The sequence below is a fragment of the Nelumbo nucifera genome, chromosome 5 (genome assembly GCF_055504915.1).
Source record: "Nelumbo nucifera cultivar China Antique chromosome 5, China Antique-T2T, whole genome shotgun sequence".
Classification (NCBI taxonomy): domain Eukaryota; kingdom Viridiplantae; phylum Streptophyta; class Magnoliopsida; order Proteales; family Nelumbonaceae; genus Nelumbo; species Nelumbo nucifera.
Window position 1 is genome coordinate 36590508 of NC_142653.1, and position 13907 is coordinate 36604414.

At 34.9% G+C, this 13907-nt stretch overlaps 1 protein-coding gene across 2 annotated transcripts; it reads left to right on the top strand.

Annotated features, from left to right (window-relative positions):
- The first annotated feature begins 342 nt into the window (after window positions 1-342).
- On the top strand, window positions 343-10535 carry LOC104606761 (NAC domain-containing protein 82-like). 2 transcript variants are annotated; one of them, XM_010272125.3, is made up of 7 exons: window positions 343-482; window positions 1153-1668; window positions 2065-2342; window positions 7294-7650; window positions 8928-9248; window positions 9440-9557; window positions 9978-10535. In XM_010272125.3, the coding sequence occupies exons 2-7, from the start codon at window positions 1515-1517 to the stop codon at window positions 10385-10387; spliced, it is 1638 nt and encodes a 545-aa protein (XP_010270427.1). In that variant the 5' UTR covers window positions 343-482; window positions 1153-1514; the 3' UTR covers window positions 10388-10535. The 2 variants fall into 2 exon arrangements, with proteins under 2 accessions (XP_010270427.1, XP_010270428.1); XM_010272126.3 differs by having other exon boundaries at window positions 7294-7398.
- Window positions 10536-13907: the final 3372 nt, after the last annotated feature.

The window sequence follows — 13907 nt, forward strand, 5'->3', positions numbered from 1 at the left end:
CTTATCTCATACTAATGTGTATACTTCACCTGAAACGGAAGCCTTTTGTCCATGATTAGTGTCTGTAATCGTTTGGTCCACCCAAAAAAGATTGCTGATCAAATCTGACGACTCTGATCCGTGGAATATACACTTAACTTATTTATTCTCACTCTCTGGGCTCCAAGTGTGAAAAGGATATCAAAAGGTATTGTCATTTTTATTTTTCCCCTTTTTTAGAGAGAAAAATAAAAAATAAACCTCGAAGAGGAAAAATGGACCAATGGGGTCCCGAGGATTGTGAGTGAAGCTTTATAGTATTAAGCGGGAAATAACACTCCACACTCCTCGGCTCTTCTCCGTTCCTTATATATCTTGACCCTCCTCCCATTCTCTCTCCTCTCTTTCTCTCTCTCTCGGCTTCTTTGCCCCCTCTCCATTTGGTTTGGGCCGGCTCTTCTCCGCGTTATCTCCTCCTTCTCTCTTCTCTTCGTCCCTATCGGGTAAGAACTAGGGCTTGTTTCTTTCTCTCGTTATTTTTTTTTTCTCTAAGTTTTGAGCTTATGGGGTCTATGATTATGATTCTCGTTTTTTCTTTGATTTCGTCGTTTTTTTTGTGTTCTCTAGGGTTTCTGATGCTGCTAGATTTGTTTCTCATGCTTTTTTGATTGAAATTGCTTGTTGGGTTCATTTCTCACTAGTTCTTTGATTTAATGTGCAATCCTTGTTGGTGTCGTTGTTTGTATCTGAACTGCTGCGAGCTTCCGATTTTCTCGTGGTTTTCATTTTGTCCAGTGATTTTAGGGTTTCTTTTTTCCGAGAGTGTCTTCAATTTTGAGCTAGATGGGTTACTTGGTTGTTTGCTACTTTGCTTTGTGGATTAAGGGGCGCATGTGTTTCTATTGTTGATGGTCTTTCATCACTGCTTTGTTTCTTAGGTGCTTGTGTTTTTTATTGATCAATCTAAATTGCAGTGAATATCAGCGTGTGTGAGGTTTTATTTTATGGTTTTAAGGGGTTTTGTTTCTTTTACTCAACAAATGTGTGGGCTTTGTTTTTTTATTGTTGCTTCAGGCTTGTGATTTTTCCTGGGGTCCTGCGTGGTAGTTTTGTTTTAATCTTTTGAAATGTTTGTCATGTTTATTATTTCGAAGCTAATAATGTCAAAAACAGGGTTCACCTTGCACGTCAAATGTCTGTTGATCTCAGCGTCAGATTTGCATGGTTTCTTGACTGTGATTTCAGTTTCATGAACCGGGGCAGGTTGTGGTGTTGTCTACGATTCTTGTTTCGACACTGGACTTGACAGATATTGAAGGTTTTGTGACAATGGTTGCTTGAAGTTAATTATTTTGATTCTGGGTTGGTGGATGTTTTTAATGTGTTTGTTGGAATTTTGAGGTAAAAAAGAAGGGAAGAGGTTTGTTGCTGCAGAAGGTAGGAAACAATTCTGTGTTCTTTTTTAGCGTTTCAAAGCAAGGGGTATACTGTAATATTGAGGTTTTCAAGTAGTGAAGTATTCTGTGGGGAGTTTGATGGCCAGAGCATCCCTCCCGCCTGGCTTTCGATTTCATCCTACTGATGTTGAGCTGGTGAAATATTATCTCAAGAGGAAGGTCCTAGGAAAACCACTGATTCAAGCAATTTCAGAGATAGATATATACAAGTTTTCTCCTTGGGATCTGCCAGGTACATATGTATTCCTTCTGTTTTTTAATATGTATGTATGTATGTATATGTGTGTGTGTGTGTGTGTATACACACATGCCTAGGTCATTGGCTTGATGTTGATGAAATTATACTGCGAAGAATGAAGATTCTCTGTCATACATGCATGTTTTTGACAATTGCATTGATGCTTCTGTTGTTTTCTAGCTGAATGGTTCATATGTTTTGGTTCTTAACTAAATGATTTATAGCTTTCAGCTTCCACACCCATCTATTTCAGTTGTAAACTTTTAATTATTATTTTTATGCCATTTTCCCAATCCTTTTTAGTGATGTTCATGCCAATCAATTTTTAGTTGTTTCCAGTAAGTGTTTGTTTCTTATTGGATGTATTTCCTTTCCCCCTTTTTTGTACAGAGAAATCGTGCTTGAAAAGCAGGGATCTGGAGTGGTATTTCTTTTGCCCCAGAGATAAGAAATATGCAAATGGACCAAGGACAAATCGTGCTACTGAGATTGGATATTGGAAAACCACAGGGAAGGATAGAGCCATCTGCCATAATTCACAAATAGTTGGGATGAAAAAGACTCTGATTTTTCACACAGGTCGTGCACCCCGGGGAAATAGAACAGATTGGGTGATGCACGAATACAGACTTGAAGATAGGGATCTGGTTAATGCAGGCATTTCTCAGGTACATCCTTGTTCTTTTAGGGCTTAGTTTTGGCCCAGTGATCTTTGCTTATAGATAGCTATATATTACAATGTATGGTCATACTATTGTTCCATTTATGTGTGAATTATTGTTAAATGAGTCCACCAGAAGGAAGGAGTTTTAGCATTATTTTGATTTAGGATTTATCTCTTTTTTGATCAATGGCAGAGGAATTTCATTAATTACTGAAACAAGTACAGAGGAACACCATAGAGAGAGATAAGCTCTCTTAACTCACTCTGAGATGACCACTGAAATTACAAATTACAAGTTACCACACAGCCCAAAAAGTTGACCCCTTGCTTAGCCAAAACATCAGCAAAAGCTTTTGCACTCTTTTTACCCACTGTAGCTTAACTTCCATATTTTGTGTAATACACTTAAACTTTGATTTTTTTGATCAATAACACAATTCATTAGAAAATCTCAATAATAATTACAAAGAGGAAGACAAACTTTCTTATCTTCCAACTACAGCTTGAGCCCCAAGAAAGGAAAAAAAGAGAAAAAAAGAAAGAGAAGGAGAAATAGAAAAAAATAAAATTACAACTGTGCCCAAAACATTGACTCCCTCTCCACCCCTTGTTTAGCTAACCCATCAGCAAAAGAATTAGTTGATCTTTTTACCCAACTCATTTTAACTACCATTTCTCGAACCAGCCATCTAAGTTTCCTCCTCACATTGCTGTAATTCCATAATCCACCGTTGTCTTTATTCAGCCATCCTACCACCACCTCCGAATCCCCTTTAATTATGAGTTTTCTGATATTGTCTCCCTAGCTTTCTGGATTCCTTCCATAATTGCATGGATCTTGGCTTTGAGAGAGTCACCCACTCCAATTGGGTCTAAGAACATGGCAAAAACAACCCCATTCTCATCCCTGAAAACACCCCCAATCCCTGATTGTCCAGGATTCCCTCTACAACTCCCATCAAAGTTTAGTTTTATGAAACCCGTAGGTGGGGGGGTCCATGACACACTCATCACTGTTTTGGTCTGGGTAAGTTAGCAATCTCACCCCACTTCCTCAACATGTCATCTACTGTATAATCTGGTGAATAGCTCTAGGGATTTCATCCACTGTACGATCCTTATAAGGATCAGCGTCCGCAGTTCTTCAACACCTCTCTCTTCCCATAAGGACCAACATACCGTAACCCTCAGTCCTCTCCACATAGTCCTTCCCCTTTTCATACGCCACCTGAAAAAAGAAGGGGAAAATAGATTTTGCAAATTTGATGGAGGGTTCCAACTACACCCAAAGAGGGAGAAAGCCCACTCCCAAATAGACTTTGCAAATTGGCAAGACACTAGTAGATGAAAACCAGTCTCCCCGTCAGCTTTACAAAGAACACATCAGTGAGGGGACAAACTAATATTGGGTCTCTTCTTTTGGAGCAGATCGCCAGTGTTGATTCTTTCTAGAAAGGCTTCCCAACAAAAACTACCAACCCTATGAGGATATGGTTTGCACAAAACCTCATTAACAAGGAAAGGAAGGGCTACAGGACTGGTGGACTGGCTTAAGACTTTGAAGAAAGAGGCACAGGAGAATGAACCAGTGGGGGTGGGGGTCCAGATTCTAGAGTCCACCTTAGCAGGGTCTAAGAAAATTGTCAAGAAGCTGAAAGAGATTCGAAATGCTGTCAAGGTCTGAGTCTCTCACAGCCTTTCTCAAGTCCAAATTCCACCCAAACCCAGAAATGGAAGAGGAAGGGGTAATGAAAGAGGAAACTGGTCCTTAGAGGGGCATTCCCCACCCAAGTTCCCAGAATTTTATGGAATTACTTGAATTCAAATCATACCTGATAAGAGGGGAAAAACTGCTAACAACTCATGGATGGCTTTCCAAGGTGAAGCACTTGTAGTCCTAGCTCGGATTCCAGCATCCCATCCAGAAGGGCCCATAATTTCTCCTTCTCTAGTGGGAATCTCCACAACCATTTCTCTAGAAGGGCCAAATTCCTTTTTCTAATGTTCCCGAGTCCCAAACCACCACTATTTTTACTCCTAGTCATCACCTCTCAGCTTACTCTATGGTCCCTCATCTCTTCTCCCGGGTCCCAAAGGAAATCTCTCATCATCTTTTCCAATCTGTTAGAAACCTTCACTGCGATTTTGTTTTTTCATTAGCAAAATTCCACCAACCAATCTCCTCTTTTTGTAGCCATCTTACTAGTAACTTTTGTCCCCTTCTCTATGATCAACTTACTGATGTTCGGCTCTTTTGCCTTTTGAATTCCTTCCATTACAACCATGATTTTAGCCCTCAATGAATCACCTATGCCTATTGGCCCTGAGTAGAAAGCAATAATTCTTCCCTCATTCTGGAACACTCTTCCAATGCCTGAAGGGCCTAGATTCCCCTCACTACTACCATCAACGTTCAATGTGATAAACCCATAAGGAGGTAGGAGCCAAGTTGACCTGATGACAGCTTTTGAAAAAGAGGAATCGCCTACCTCTTTCCACTCTCTAAGCAAGTCATCAGTAGAAACACCTTCAAAGCTGCTCAAAGTCTTTACCCATTGGATCACTCTTATGGTAATGGTATCAATTATTGGTTCATTACTCCTTCTGAGAAGGCTCTTTGGTTTCTTTCTTCCCAAACCGTCCAGCACACAACTGCCCTTGTAATGCAATGCCTTCAATCATGAACACAAAGGTGATGTGATGATGATTAAAAAATCTGTTCTTTTGGGTTGATTGAATTAAACTTAGCATACATGCAATTATCAGTATAAAGTTTCTTTGGTGCCTGGGTTCTTTTCTCATTAATAGCTGTTCTTTTCTAGTTCATGAGCTTGTAATTGCAGCAGGTGTGGAGTACAGAGAAATTCATCTCATCATGATTGAGGGTTTGGGAATAATGTTACATGATGTGTGGGATATTAGAATTTGCTAACTTGGACTCAACTGCAGTCATTTTATGTGTGTTTCTGCCTTTCAGGAACTAGCTTGGATTATGTATCCTTGCTAGTATTTTTTGGTTGTCACCATAACTGGTATTTAATGGTTGTCTTGCTTGATCTAATATGCTAAACGAATACTTGATTTATTTCTCTATATGACTATGCTAATCTACTAAAGCATTTGAAGGTGTACATGATTTATTTTTCTATATTCTGTACTTGTTTAGTGTTTTATGTTGGGAATAACATCTTTGCTGTTCATTTGGTTCTTTCCTTGAAATTTTTTAATGGTGTGTACCTAGAACATTAATTGTGACTACTGTAGATAAAACTTTGATATTATAAAATCATTTTTTCCTGAAATTCCATTGTAATTTTTTTGGCTATCAAACAAGAAGTTCTTTTTCATATTTTACAGTCCTTAACTTCTGCCCAATTATGTATTCTGTTTTTTTGGCATTAAATCTTACTTTTGAACACCTCTTTTTGAGAATTTAATCAACGTTATCAAAGCACTGATTAGTTACCCACCAGTCAACCAACTGGTGTGCTGCAACTAGTGTGCTGTTACTATTTTTAACTAGTTGGTTGATACCCATGATGTGGTTGCCTAGGAGCTTTAAGCAAAGCCTAGGTTGACTAATAAGAAGTTGGACTATTTGGGGAAAAAAAGGAATGGGAGGATTTTCAATGAAAAGTGTAGATCTGAGTTGGAAATCATAGAAACCATTAAGATAAAAGTTGCACATTGGGTAAAAACCTTGGAAATCTTCTATGGTTACTCCTTCAATGACATTTTGAGAGCATGGAAGTGGCAAACTTGGCTCAAGGGGGAAAAAGGTTATGGAATGGAGACTCCCAACACCTAATGCTGTGAAACTAAATTTTGATGGAAGCTTTTTGGGAAATGAAGGAAGATCTGGTTTAGGGGGCGTATTTTGAGGTACAGAAGGTGAGACACTAGCACTTTATTTGGGTCATGTAGAGCAAGGAGATCCACTGACAGCAGAATTAATGGCTCTGCTTCAAGGGCTGAAACTTGCAAAACAGTTTGTCTTTCAAAGGTTAGAAGTGGAAGGGGACTCTCAGGTAGTTATTTCCTGGACAAAATTTCACAGCCAAACCCCTTGGGTTTACAGGCAAAGGATTGGGGAAGTTGAAAAGTAAACAAGGGAATTGAGTGTTAATTTTAAATGGGTGAGAAGAACTGCAAATGGCATTGCAGATGCTTTATTCCTATGGATGGTTTTTGGGGGCTCCAATTCTAGTTGTATTTGTTTATTCCTATGGATGTGGGTAGATTACCCATGGAATTGTGAACTCAAGTTTCGTATAATGCTTAATGAAATTTACCTTTGCTGATAAAAAAAAAGAAATTGTTCCTGTTGTTAGGTCTTCTTTTGAGTACCTCTCCCATGGCCTGTATAGAGGGGGACCAACATAGGGTAATAACCTTTTCTTTATTTGTTTCTATTTACCGCTAAAATGTTTAGAATTAATACCTTATGTGCTTTTATTTTATTATATGTACACTAGTAAAGTATTGTCATATGGTATGATGATTGAAAATCCACTTACAGATCAACTTTGATATTATGGAGTTCATTCTTTATCATATTTCACAATACTAATCCTGAGCTGATTGTATATTCTGTTATTTTGCTATTCGATTTTAATTTTGAGCAACTCTTTTCTGAGAATTTAAATACTTAATTCTCTTTGGCACAAAGTATTTTAGCGGATGAGTGATTAGTCACCAAGGGGCTTGCTCCCTATTTGAGAACTTACATTAAAAGATAAATCAATAATTGATTCAGTTTATCCAGTTCAGTCACTATTATACAGTCTACAAGTCCTTTATGTGTTATGAATTTGTAGTCTGGTGAAATAATATATTCGTGCATTCGACGTGTGTGTGTAGTGCATTGGTTTTGTGATGCAGTTGTTTTTTTTCTTTTCTTTTTAATGCATAATTGCTAAAAGATTTTAGACCCTATTTGGCTTTTTATGGTGCAGGGTGCATATGTACTTTGCAAAATCTTTCAGAAGAGTGGTATAGGCCCAAAAAATGGCGAACAATATGGAGCACCATTTAAAGAGGAAGACTGGGATGATGATGTGGTAAATGAACCTTTCTCTGCTCCTACTGCTGAACCTGGTTCTTCATCTGGTTTACAAGCTGATGATCTAAATGCTTCCATTATGCCTGGGAGTGTGTGTGAGTCTTCGTTGGAGCCTATTCCGTGTCAAGCTGTGCCTTCTATTAACAATGTGGAACATTTTTTGCCTGAGAGTGATGATATTTCTTCTTTACTGGCAATGTTTGGCAATGAAGATGATGCTTTATTTTCTGCTGACCATGATAAAAATGAGGTAATATTGATTAGGTTGATTATCTGGGTAAATAATATATTATAGTGTATCCACATTGCCTATGATTGGGTTGCTAATTGCCTTCTCAACAAAATGCATAAAAAATGATTGGGTTGCTAATTTTGTGGGATATGTAAAAATTCTGTAGTTTGTATTTGTTATTTTATTGACCTCTTGTTGGCTATGCTAGATCTTAGATGCTGTTGTGTTGACTATCAAATGCAGCCATCTGAGGATTGGAATTCTTGAATGTGTGTTCAGATTTGTTCTGTACTGAAGCATGTCCCACTTTCTGAAAGTTAACTCTAATTCAGAATGACATGTACATTTATTTAACATGTTCTGGCTTTTCAATTAACAAAGCTGTTTCAGATGAAGCAAAATGGACAGGTTGTGATCTGGTAATACATGAAAACTTGGACAGTAGGTTACTAGCTAGCAGAGTCCAATAGCACATTCTGTGTTTTACAATCGAGTTCTCAATCCAGCAAACATTAAATAAAATAATTCTTGAAGACTTGAATATTACTTGAGAACCTGGTGAATGCTGTTAGATATTTAAGAATTCATGAAATCAAGGCAGTACCTGTTAGATGTCAACTTATAATAAAGAACTAAAAGCATCCTTTACTGGTTTGCATGATCCCACTTGTATAAGCTGTTGAAAACATTAGGGGCGGCCTCAGTAACAGCCCTTTAAGTTCAGTTTGGGAAACAAATACAAATGTGTAGAGTACAAAACCTTGTATTTTGTAGTATTTTGTATGTATTTGAACTGTACATATTTGTATTTGTACTCTTTCCAAACTGAGCCTTAATATTTGGCAGAATGAGTGCCTATATGAAACTTCTTCTGGGATGATTTATTATATAGATTCTTTATTTATTTATTCAAATATTTTTTATGAACTATAACATTGTTATCACCTAGGTAATATGTGCATTGCATGTGAAATTAGGCAGGGGACCAAATGGCATTTGTTTTCCTTTGCTGGGGAGGGATGGAAGGGTTATGTAATTGTATAGTTGAGATGCCAGTTACTTAACCAGCTATGGTTATAAGCGTAATAATTGGGAATTGCAAACTTGTTTGCATGAAAACCTTTGTGGTTACTTAACCCCTTTATCCATCTGTTTTTGGTTTTATAAGACTGCCTTCCTGAAGATTTAGCATTCCTTTCTTCACTAAAAAAATTATTTGTGTACTTCTAGGCTACGAGTAAAATTTTGCTTGTACAGTAATGTTGAACTTTACATTTTACTTAATTTGCCTACAGAATTTGCAATCATATAATGTCAATGAATCGACTCATTTGGAAGGGAATGGGATTTTTAATGCGTTGGAGGATATCATAACCTTGGAAGATCTGAATAGATCCCATTTACCCCTTAGCAGTTCAGAAGCTGAATGTCCTCTGGATCAATCCTTTTTGGAGTTGAAAGATCTGGAGCATCCACTAGCAGCAGATCCTTGTGTGGTTAATGGTGCTGAGCAATTTCCAACTGTTGATCCATTCATCTACTATGGCAATTATGATAACTTAGAAGGATTCTGTGGTTCAGTTCTTCCTTTGGATGTTGTTCTTTCTACTCCTGGGGTAAGTATGCTTGTTCTACATAACTGGAATACTTTTCTGTTGAAGATTATTTGGGTCTATTTTTTTGAAGGTTAGTTTCTTGTCTGTTTCTATGCATGTTATGGTACTCCAATTCATTGGTCCATGTTTTTTTCATCTTTATGTGTTATTTTATTTTTGCACTCATTTAAATGCCATGACATCTAATCCAGGACAATGGTGTTGGTGGAAATAGTGCAGCATATGAGGCTGATATATGTGACCCTACTGCTCCAAGTGAAAATGCAGAAGATAGAGAGAAGCAATATGCCACACAGGCCTTGGCAAGAGGTAGCTTTCATTATCCTCAATGATGCCAGGAACCAGCATTCTTATTATGATTCTTGAACTTTTTCAATCTATTTTGAGGAAAAAAGGAAATAAATGAGGGAGAAAGTTGAGATAAACAGCAGATGTGGCCTTAATATTATTAATTTTCTTTTTCATTCTTGAAGATAGTTTTGCCATGAAGATTTGCAGTTAAAACTAAACTGACTGCAACCCTATGAGAAAAATCTTCAGTATTTCTGCTTTTCTTGATCCCTTAGCTTGTTCTTGTGTAAACTCTGGGATTCAGGTTCTGCGGCCTCTGTTTTGTTCTAAAGGCAGCAGAGAATGTAGCAGGTTTTTCTGCAGGTTTAATTGTTTTCCTGAAAAAGTTCCACACTAAAATTTTCATCATTTCATCCTCGCTGTAATGTTTCGTCCCAGGTGAACAAAGAGCATCATCCTATTCCAGGCTCCAATGTCTGTTAGACAACATCCCCGCTCATCCTGCCTCAGCCGCAGAACACCCGTCACCTACCAGCAGAGAAAATCGAGCCACAAGCATTAGTCTCTCATCTTCATATGGTGGCTCCTCCATCCATGTCAAGGCCAAGGTGACTGCTGGGTGTGCGTGCACTAAAGACACTCCATCAGACAAGTTGGGGGAGTTTCCTTGTATTTGTTGCTATGGCTACAACCTATCGAGGAAGGAGTTTAGGGAACAAGCGGCTAATCGTGGCAATGGGCTCACATTTGTTTTCTTCTTGGGAATGGTCTCAGCCTTGATCTGGCTTTCTCTTTTTGTAGTCAGTGTTAAACTTGGGAAATATGTATGGGGGCTGATTCTCTCATAGTTTTTTCTGTTGGTTTGCGCTATCTTCATTCAGCTATCTATTAATTAGAATTTCATTCATATATGAAATCTGTAAGGTTATCAAGGTTTTTATTTATTACTCAAGGAGAGACTAATCCAATGTTTTTCGTAACTTTTTATGCTTTGAATTTAGGCTGTGTTTTATTCCATGAAACTCTTTATGCTTTGAATTTAGGTTTGTGGGTGTGGGGTTGCAGTGTTTTATTCCATGAAACTCTTTGACCTTTAGGCTGTGTTTGGTTGCAGTGCAAATAAATTTGCACTGATGCAAAACCATGGCATTGCAAATGATTTGAATTTAAATTCTGACCCATTTTTTTTTATCAAATTTTAGCTATTTTGTTTGGTTTCTGTATAAATGAGTAAAATCTAAAACAAAATTAAACGAGATTTTGCATTTTTTACATTTGCACTCCATGCAATTGTATTAGTGCAAATAAAATTGCACTGCAACCAAACACAGCCTTGAGAGCTTTATGTTCAGGTTGAATTGATAACCCAACTACTGTTGTTATTACCAGGGTAAAGTTGGATATTTGTAACTAATTGTTTAAAGCATTTGGTGTTTGGTTAATAAAATGTGCTGTCATTTGAAAAGGAGTTTGAATCCCCTCGTCACAAAGCGTTACTCACACTGACCTCACGGCACATTTCAGCCATGCATCTGGAACATCTCCATAATTGCAAGTTTTTATTTATGGGGAGATATTCCTATTGGAAGGCTGAAATGTGCTGTGAAGTCGGTGTGAGGCGCATTTTGTGAAGAGCATATCCGAACTCTTAAAAAAATTGTAAATCATAGGATGAAAAGGCCCTGTTTGGTTCACTTCCAGAAACTCATCTCTGAGGATAGGGAGTGGCTCATGTCTCCAATGTATGGTGTTTTATTCTTGCTAAATAAAAAAGAAACTAACTACCAACCTACTCAGATTTTAACCAAATGGGAGGTCGATTACATATCGACAGGCAGGTCGGTTTAACCATAACCTTATTAAGGGCCTGTTTTGTTAATTGGTTTACAGTCGAAGTCGGAATCGTTTGGTTAATTGATTCAGCTGGAATGGGATTTCATTTCTAGGGGAGGGGTGGCCATTCCCTCAAAAGGTCTGTCCAACCAAATAGTTGAATAGGAATGGGCTATATGGTCGATTTTGATTTGGATTCATGCGAACCAAATAGGCCCTAAGAAGGTATTAGTGAGTGGCACTCTGAAAGTTCAGGGTGGGAATTTGAAGTATCGTATGTATTTGTCCCCAAAGAAGGTTTTATATATCATCAGTCTGTAATGTTCATGGTATTAGAAATGCAGAATCAGAATTGGAAAGATAATTTTGATAAACATGTCAAATGCATGGATACGCAAGATCAAATAAATCCATAAAAAACAGTAACCTTAATATATTTGTGAAATTTATTCTTTAGTAGTTTATGTGAAGTGTGATGAGAAACAATGGAAATTGATATTAATACTTTAACTCGTTAATTTAAATAATCAATTATTTTTCAAATTAATTGCCTTAAGAAGGGAAAATGTTTGAGAGTTAATATGTAGAGCATTTATGCATAACAAGTACTTGAAGCGTGTGTTCATTTATGTAGAGCCCATATATATATATATATATATATATATATATAAAACAAAGCAGTCAATTTTTTTTTTCATTTTTTTGATTTTTTTTTATTGTGTCATTTTTGAAACAACCAATGAGATGTACTTTCCCAATAAACAAAATAATCTCTTCTCCTAAAATTTTTCCTAAACTATCTCCCCCACTATCCCTCACTTTCTCCAAAATTATCTCTAATTCCTATTTATCCTATCCCCTACTTTTTATCTATATCTATGTAAATAAAATTTAGATTAAAAAATTAAGAATTATTCAAATATTCTAACAAAATTATATAATAACTTTAAAATATTTATTAAAAACACAAAAATAATTTTATATTTTTACAAAATATATCACAAAATTATGTACTAACACTTTAAATTATGTTTTTTTTTTCGGATTATCAATTTAAATGTTTCTAAAATATTTAATAATATGTAATAGCTTTAAATAAATAAAATTAAAATATTTTGTAGATTATTTAAATATTTAATTAACTAAATATTTATCATAACTAGATTTTAAATAGTTAAAATAACGAAATTATGTAATAAATTTAAAAAAATTCTTCAAAGTAGAAAATCATTATAACATAATATTGAAACTAATAATAATTTAATATATTACAAAATTTCATTATGTAATAATAGTATAAATTATGATTTTATGGATAATTAAATTCAATAAATAATTAATATTTTAAAATTTAAATATATTATTTAGGTATTTAATTAACTAAATATTTTAAATAACAAAATATTTAACATAACTAGATTTTAAATAGTTAAAATAAATAAATTATGTAATAAATTAAAAAAAAATCTAAAATGTTGAAAAATTATTATAACATAATATTGAAATAATAATTTAATGTTTTTACATAATGTTGTAAATAATTCATTTCACTTATATCAAGTAATAGTTTGAGAAAATAAATTTCAAAAAAATTAATATTTATTAATAATAATTTTAAACTCTTAATCTGTATTTATTATATAAATATATATACTAAAATTAATATTTATAGTATTTTGTGATAAATGTATTTTCAATGATTATGTATAAATTTATTTTATTTTGTTATTTAAGAGAAAATTTTCAACAATTATTGGATATTAAATTACTATTATTGAAAATTTTAAATTTAATTTATTGTTCTTATTGTATTTTTGTTATAAGTTATTAATTAATATTTATTAGAGATTAAACTATTATTTGAGATTATACTATTTATTAACTAAGTTAATATATTTTTAGTACTTATTGTATTTTTGTAATTTTTGTATTTTTCATTATCAATATATTTTCAATAATTGTGTATTTTTGCTATAAATTTTCAATAATTATTGGAGATTAAACTATTGTTATTTATCAGAGATAAGACTATTAATTTAGTTGAAATTATGAGTGTTCATGAGTTGGTTTGGTTTGGTTGTAGGCTATTTGGCCAACCAAATTGACCTGGTAAGGTTAGGGAGTTGGTCAGATGAAACCTACTCACCTTTTATGAAAACTGACCCACTCAAGTTGTATTGGTTTGGGTCAATTTTTTTTTGTTTGGTCAGTCTGTTCAAAAGATTTAAACTTAAAAAATTAATTTAATTTTAAAAATTATAGTACAATTATTAAAAAATTAGATTTATGATATAAAGCATTTTAGACTAAGAAATATGGGAAAATTCCCACTTTTCCATATTAAAAATTATATTTAAAATATAAAATATTAATATATATCCATGATTAGGTTGTTCGATTTTGGTCGGTTTACAAATGGCCAAAGATAAACTGATCCAACTTGGTCGAATTGGGAAATTTTTGAACCAAAGCCAACCTAAATATATTAGAAAACCAACCAACTCGGGTTGAGTTAATCGGGTTGGTCGGTTTTAT

Bases quoted from the DNA above. Each gene is read 5' to 3' on its own strand.
- LOC104606761 (XM_010272125.3), top strand. From the start codon at position 1,515: ATGGCCAGAGCATCCCTCCCGCCTGGCTTTCGATTTCATCCTACTGAT. The intron at 7,651-8,927 runs GTAATATTGATT...ATTTGCCTACAG, and splicing joins CTGACCATGATAAAAATGAG to AATTTGCAATCATATAATGT. The intron at 9,249-9,439 runs GTAAGTATGCTT...CATCTAATCCAG, and splicing joins TTGTTCTTTCTACTCCTGGG to GACAATGGTGTTGGTGGAAA.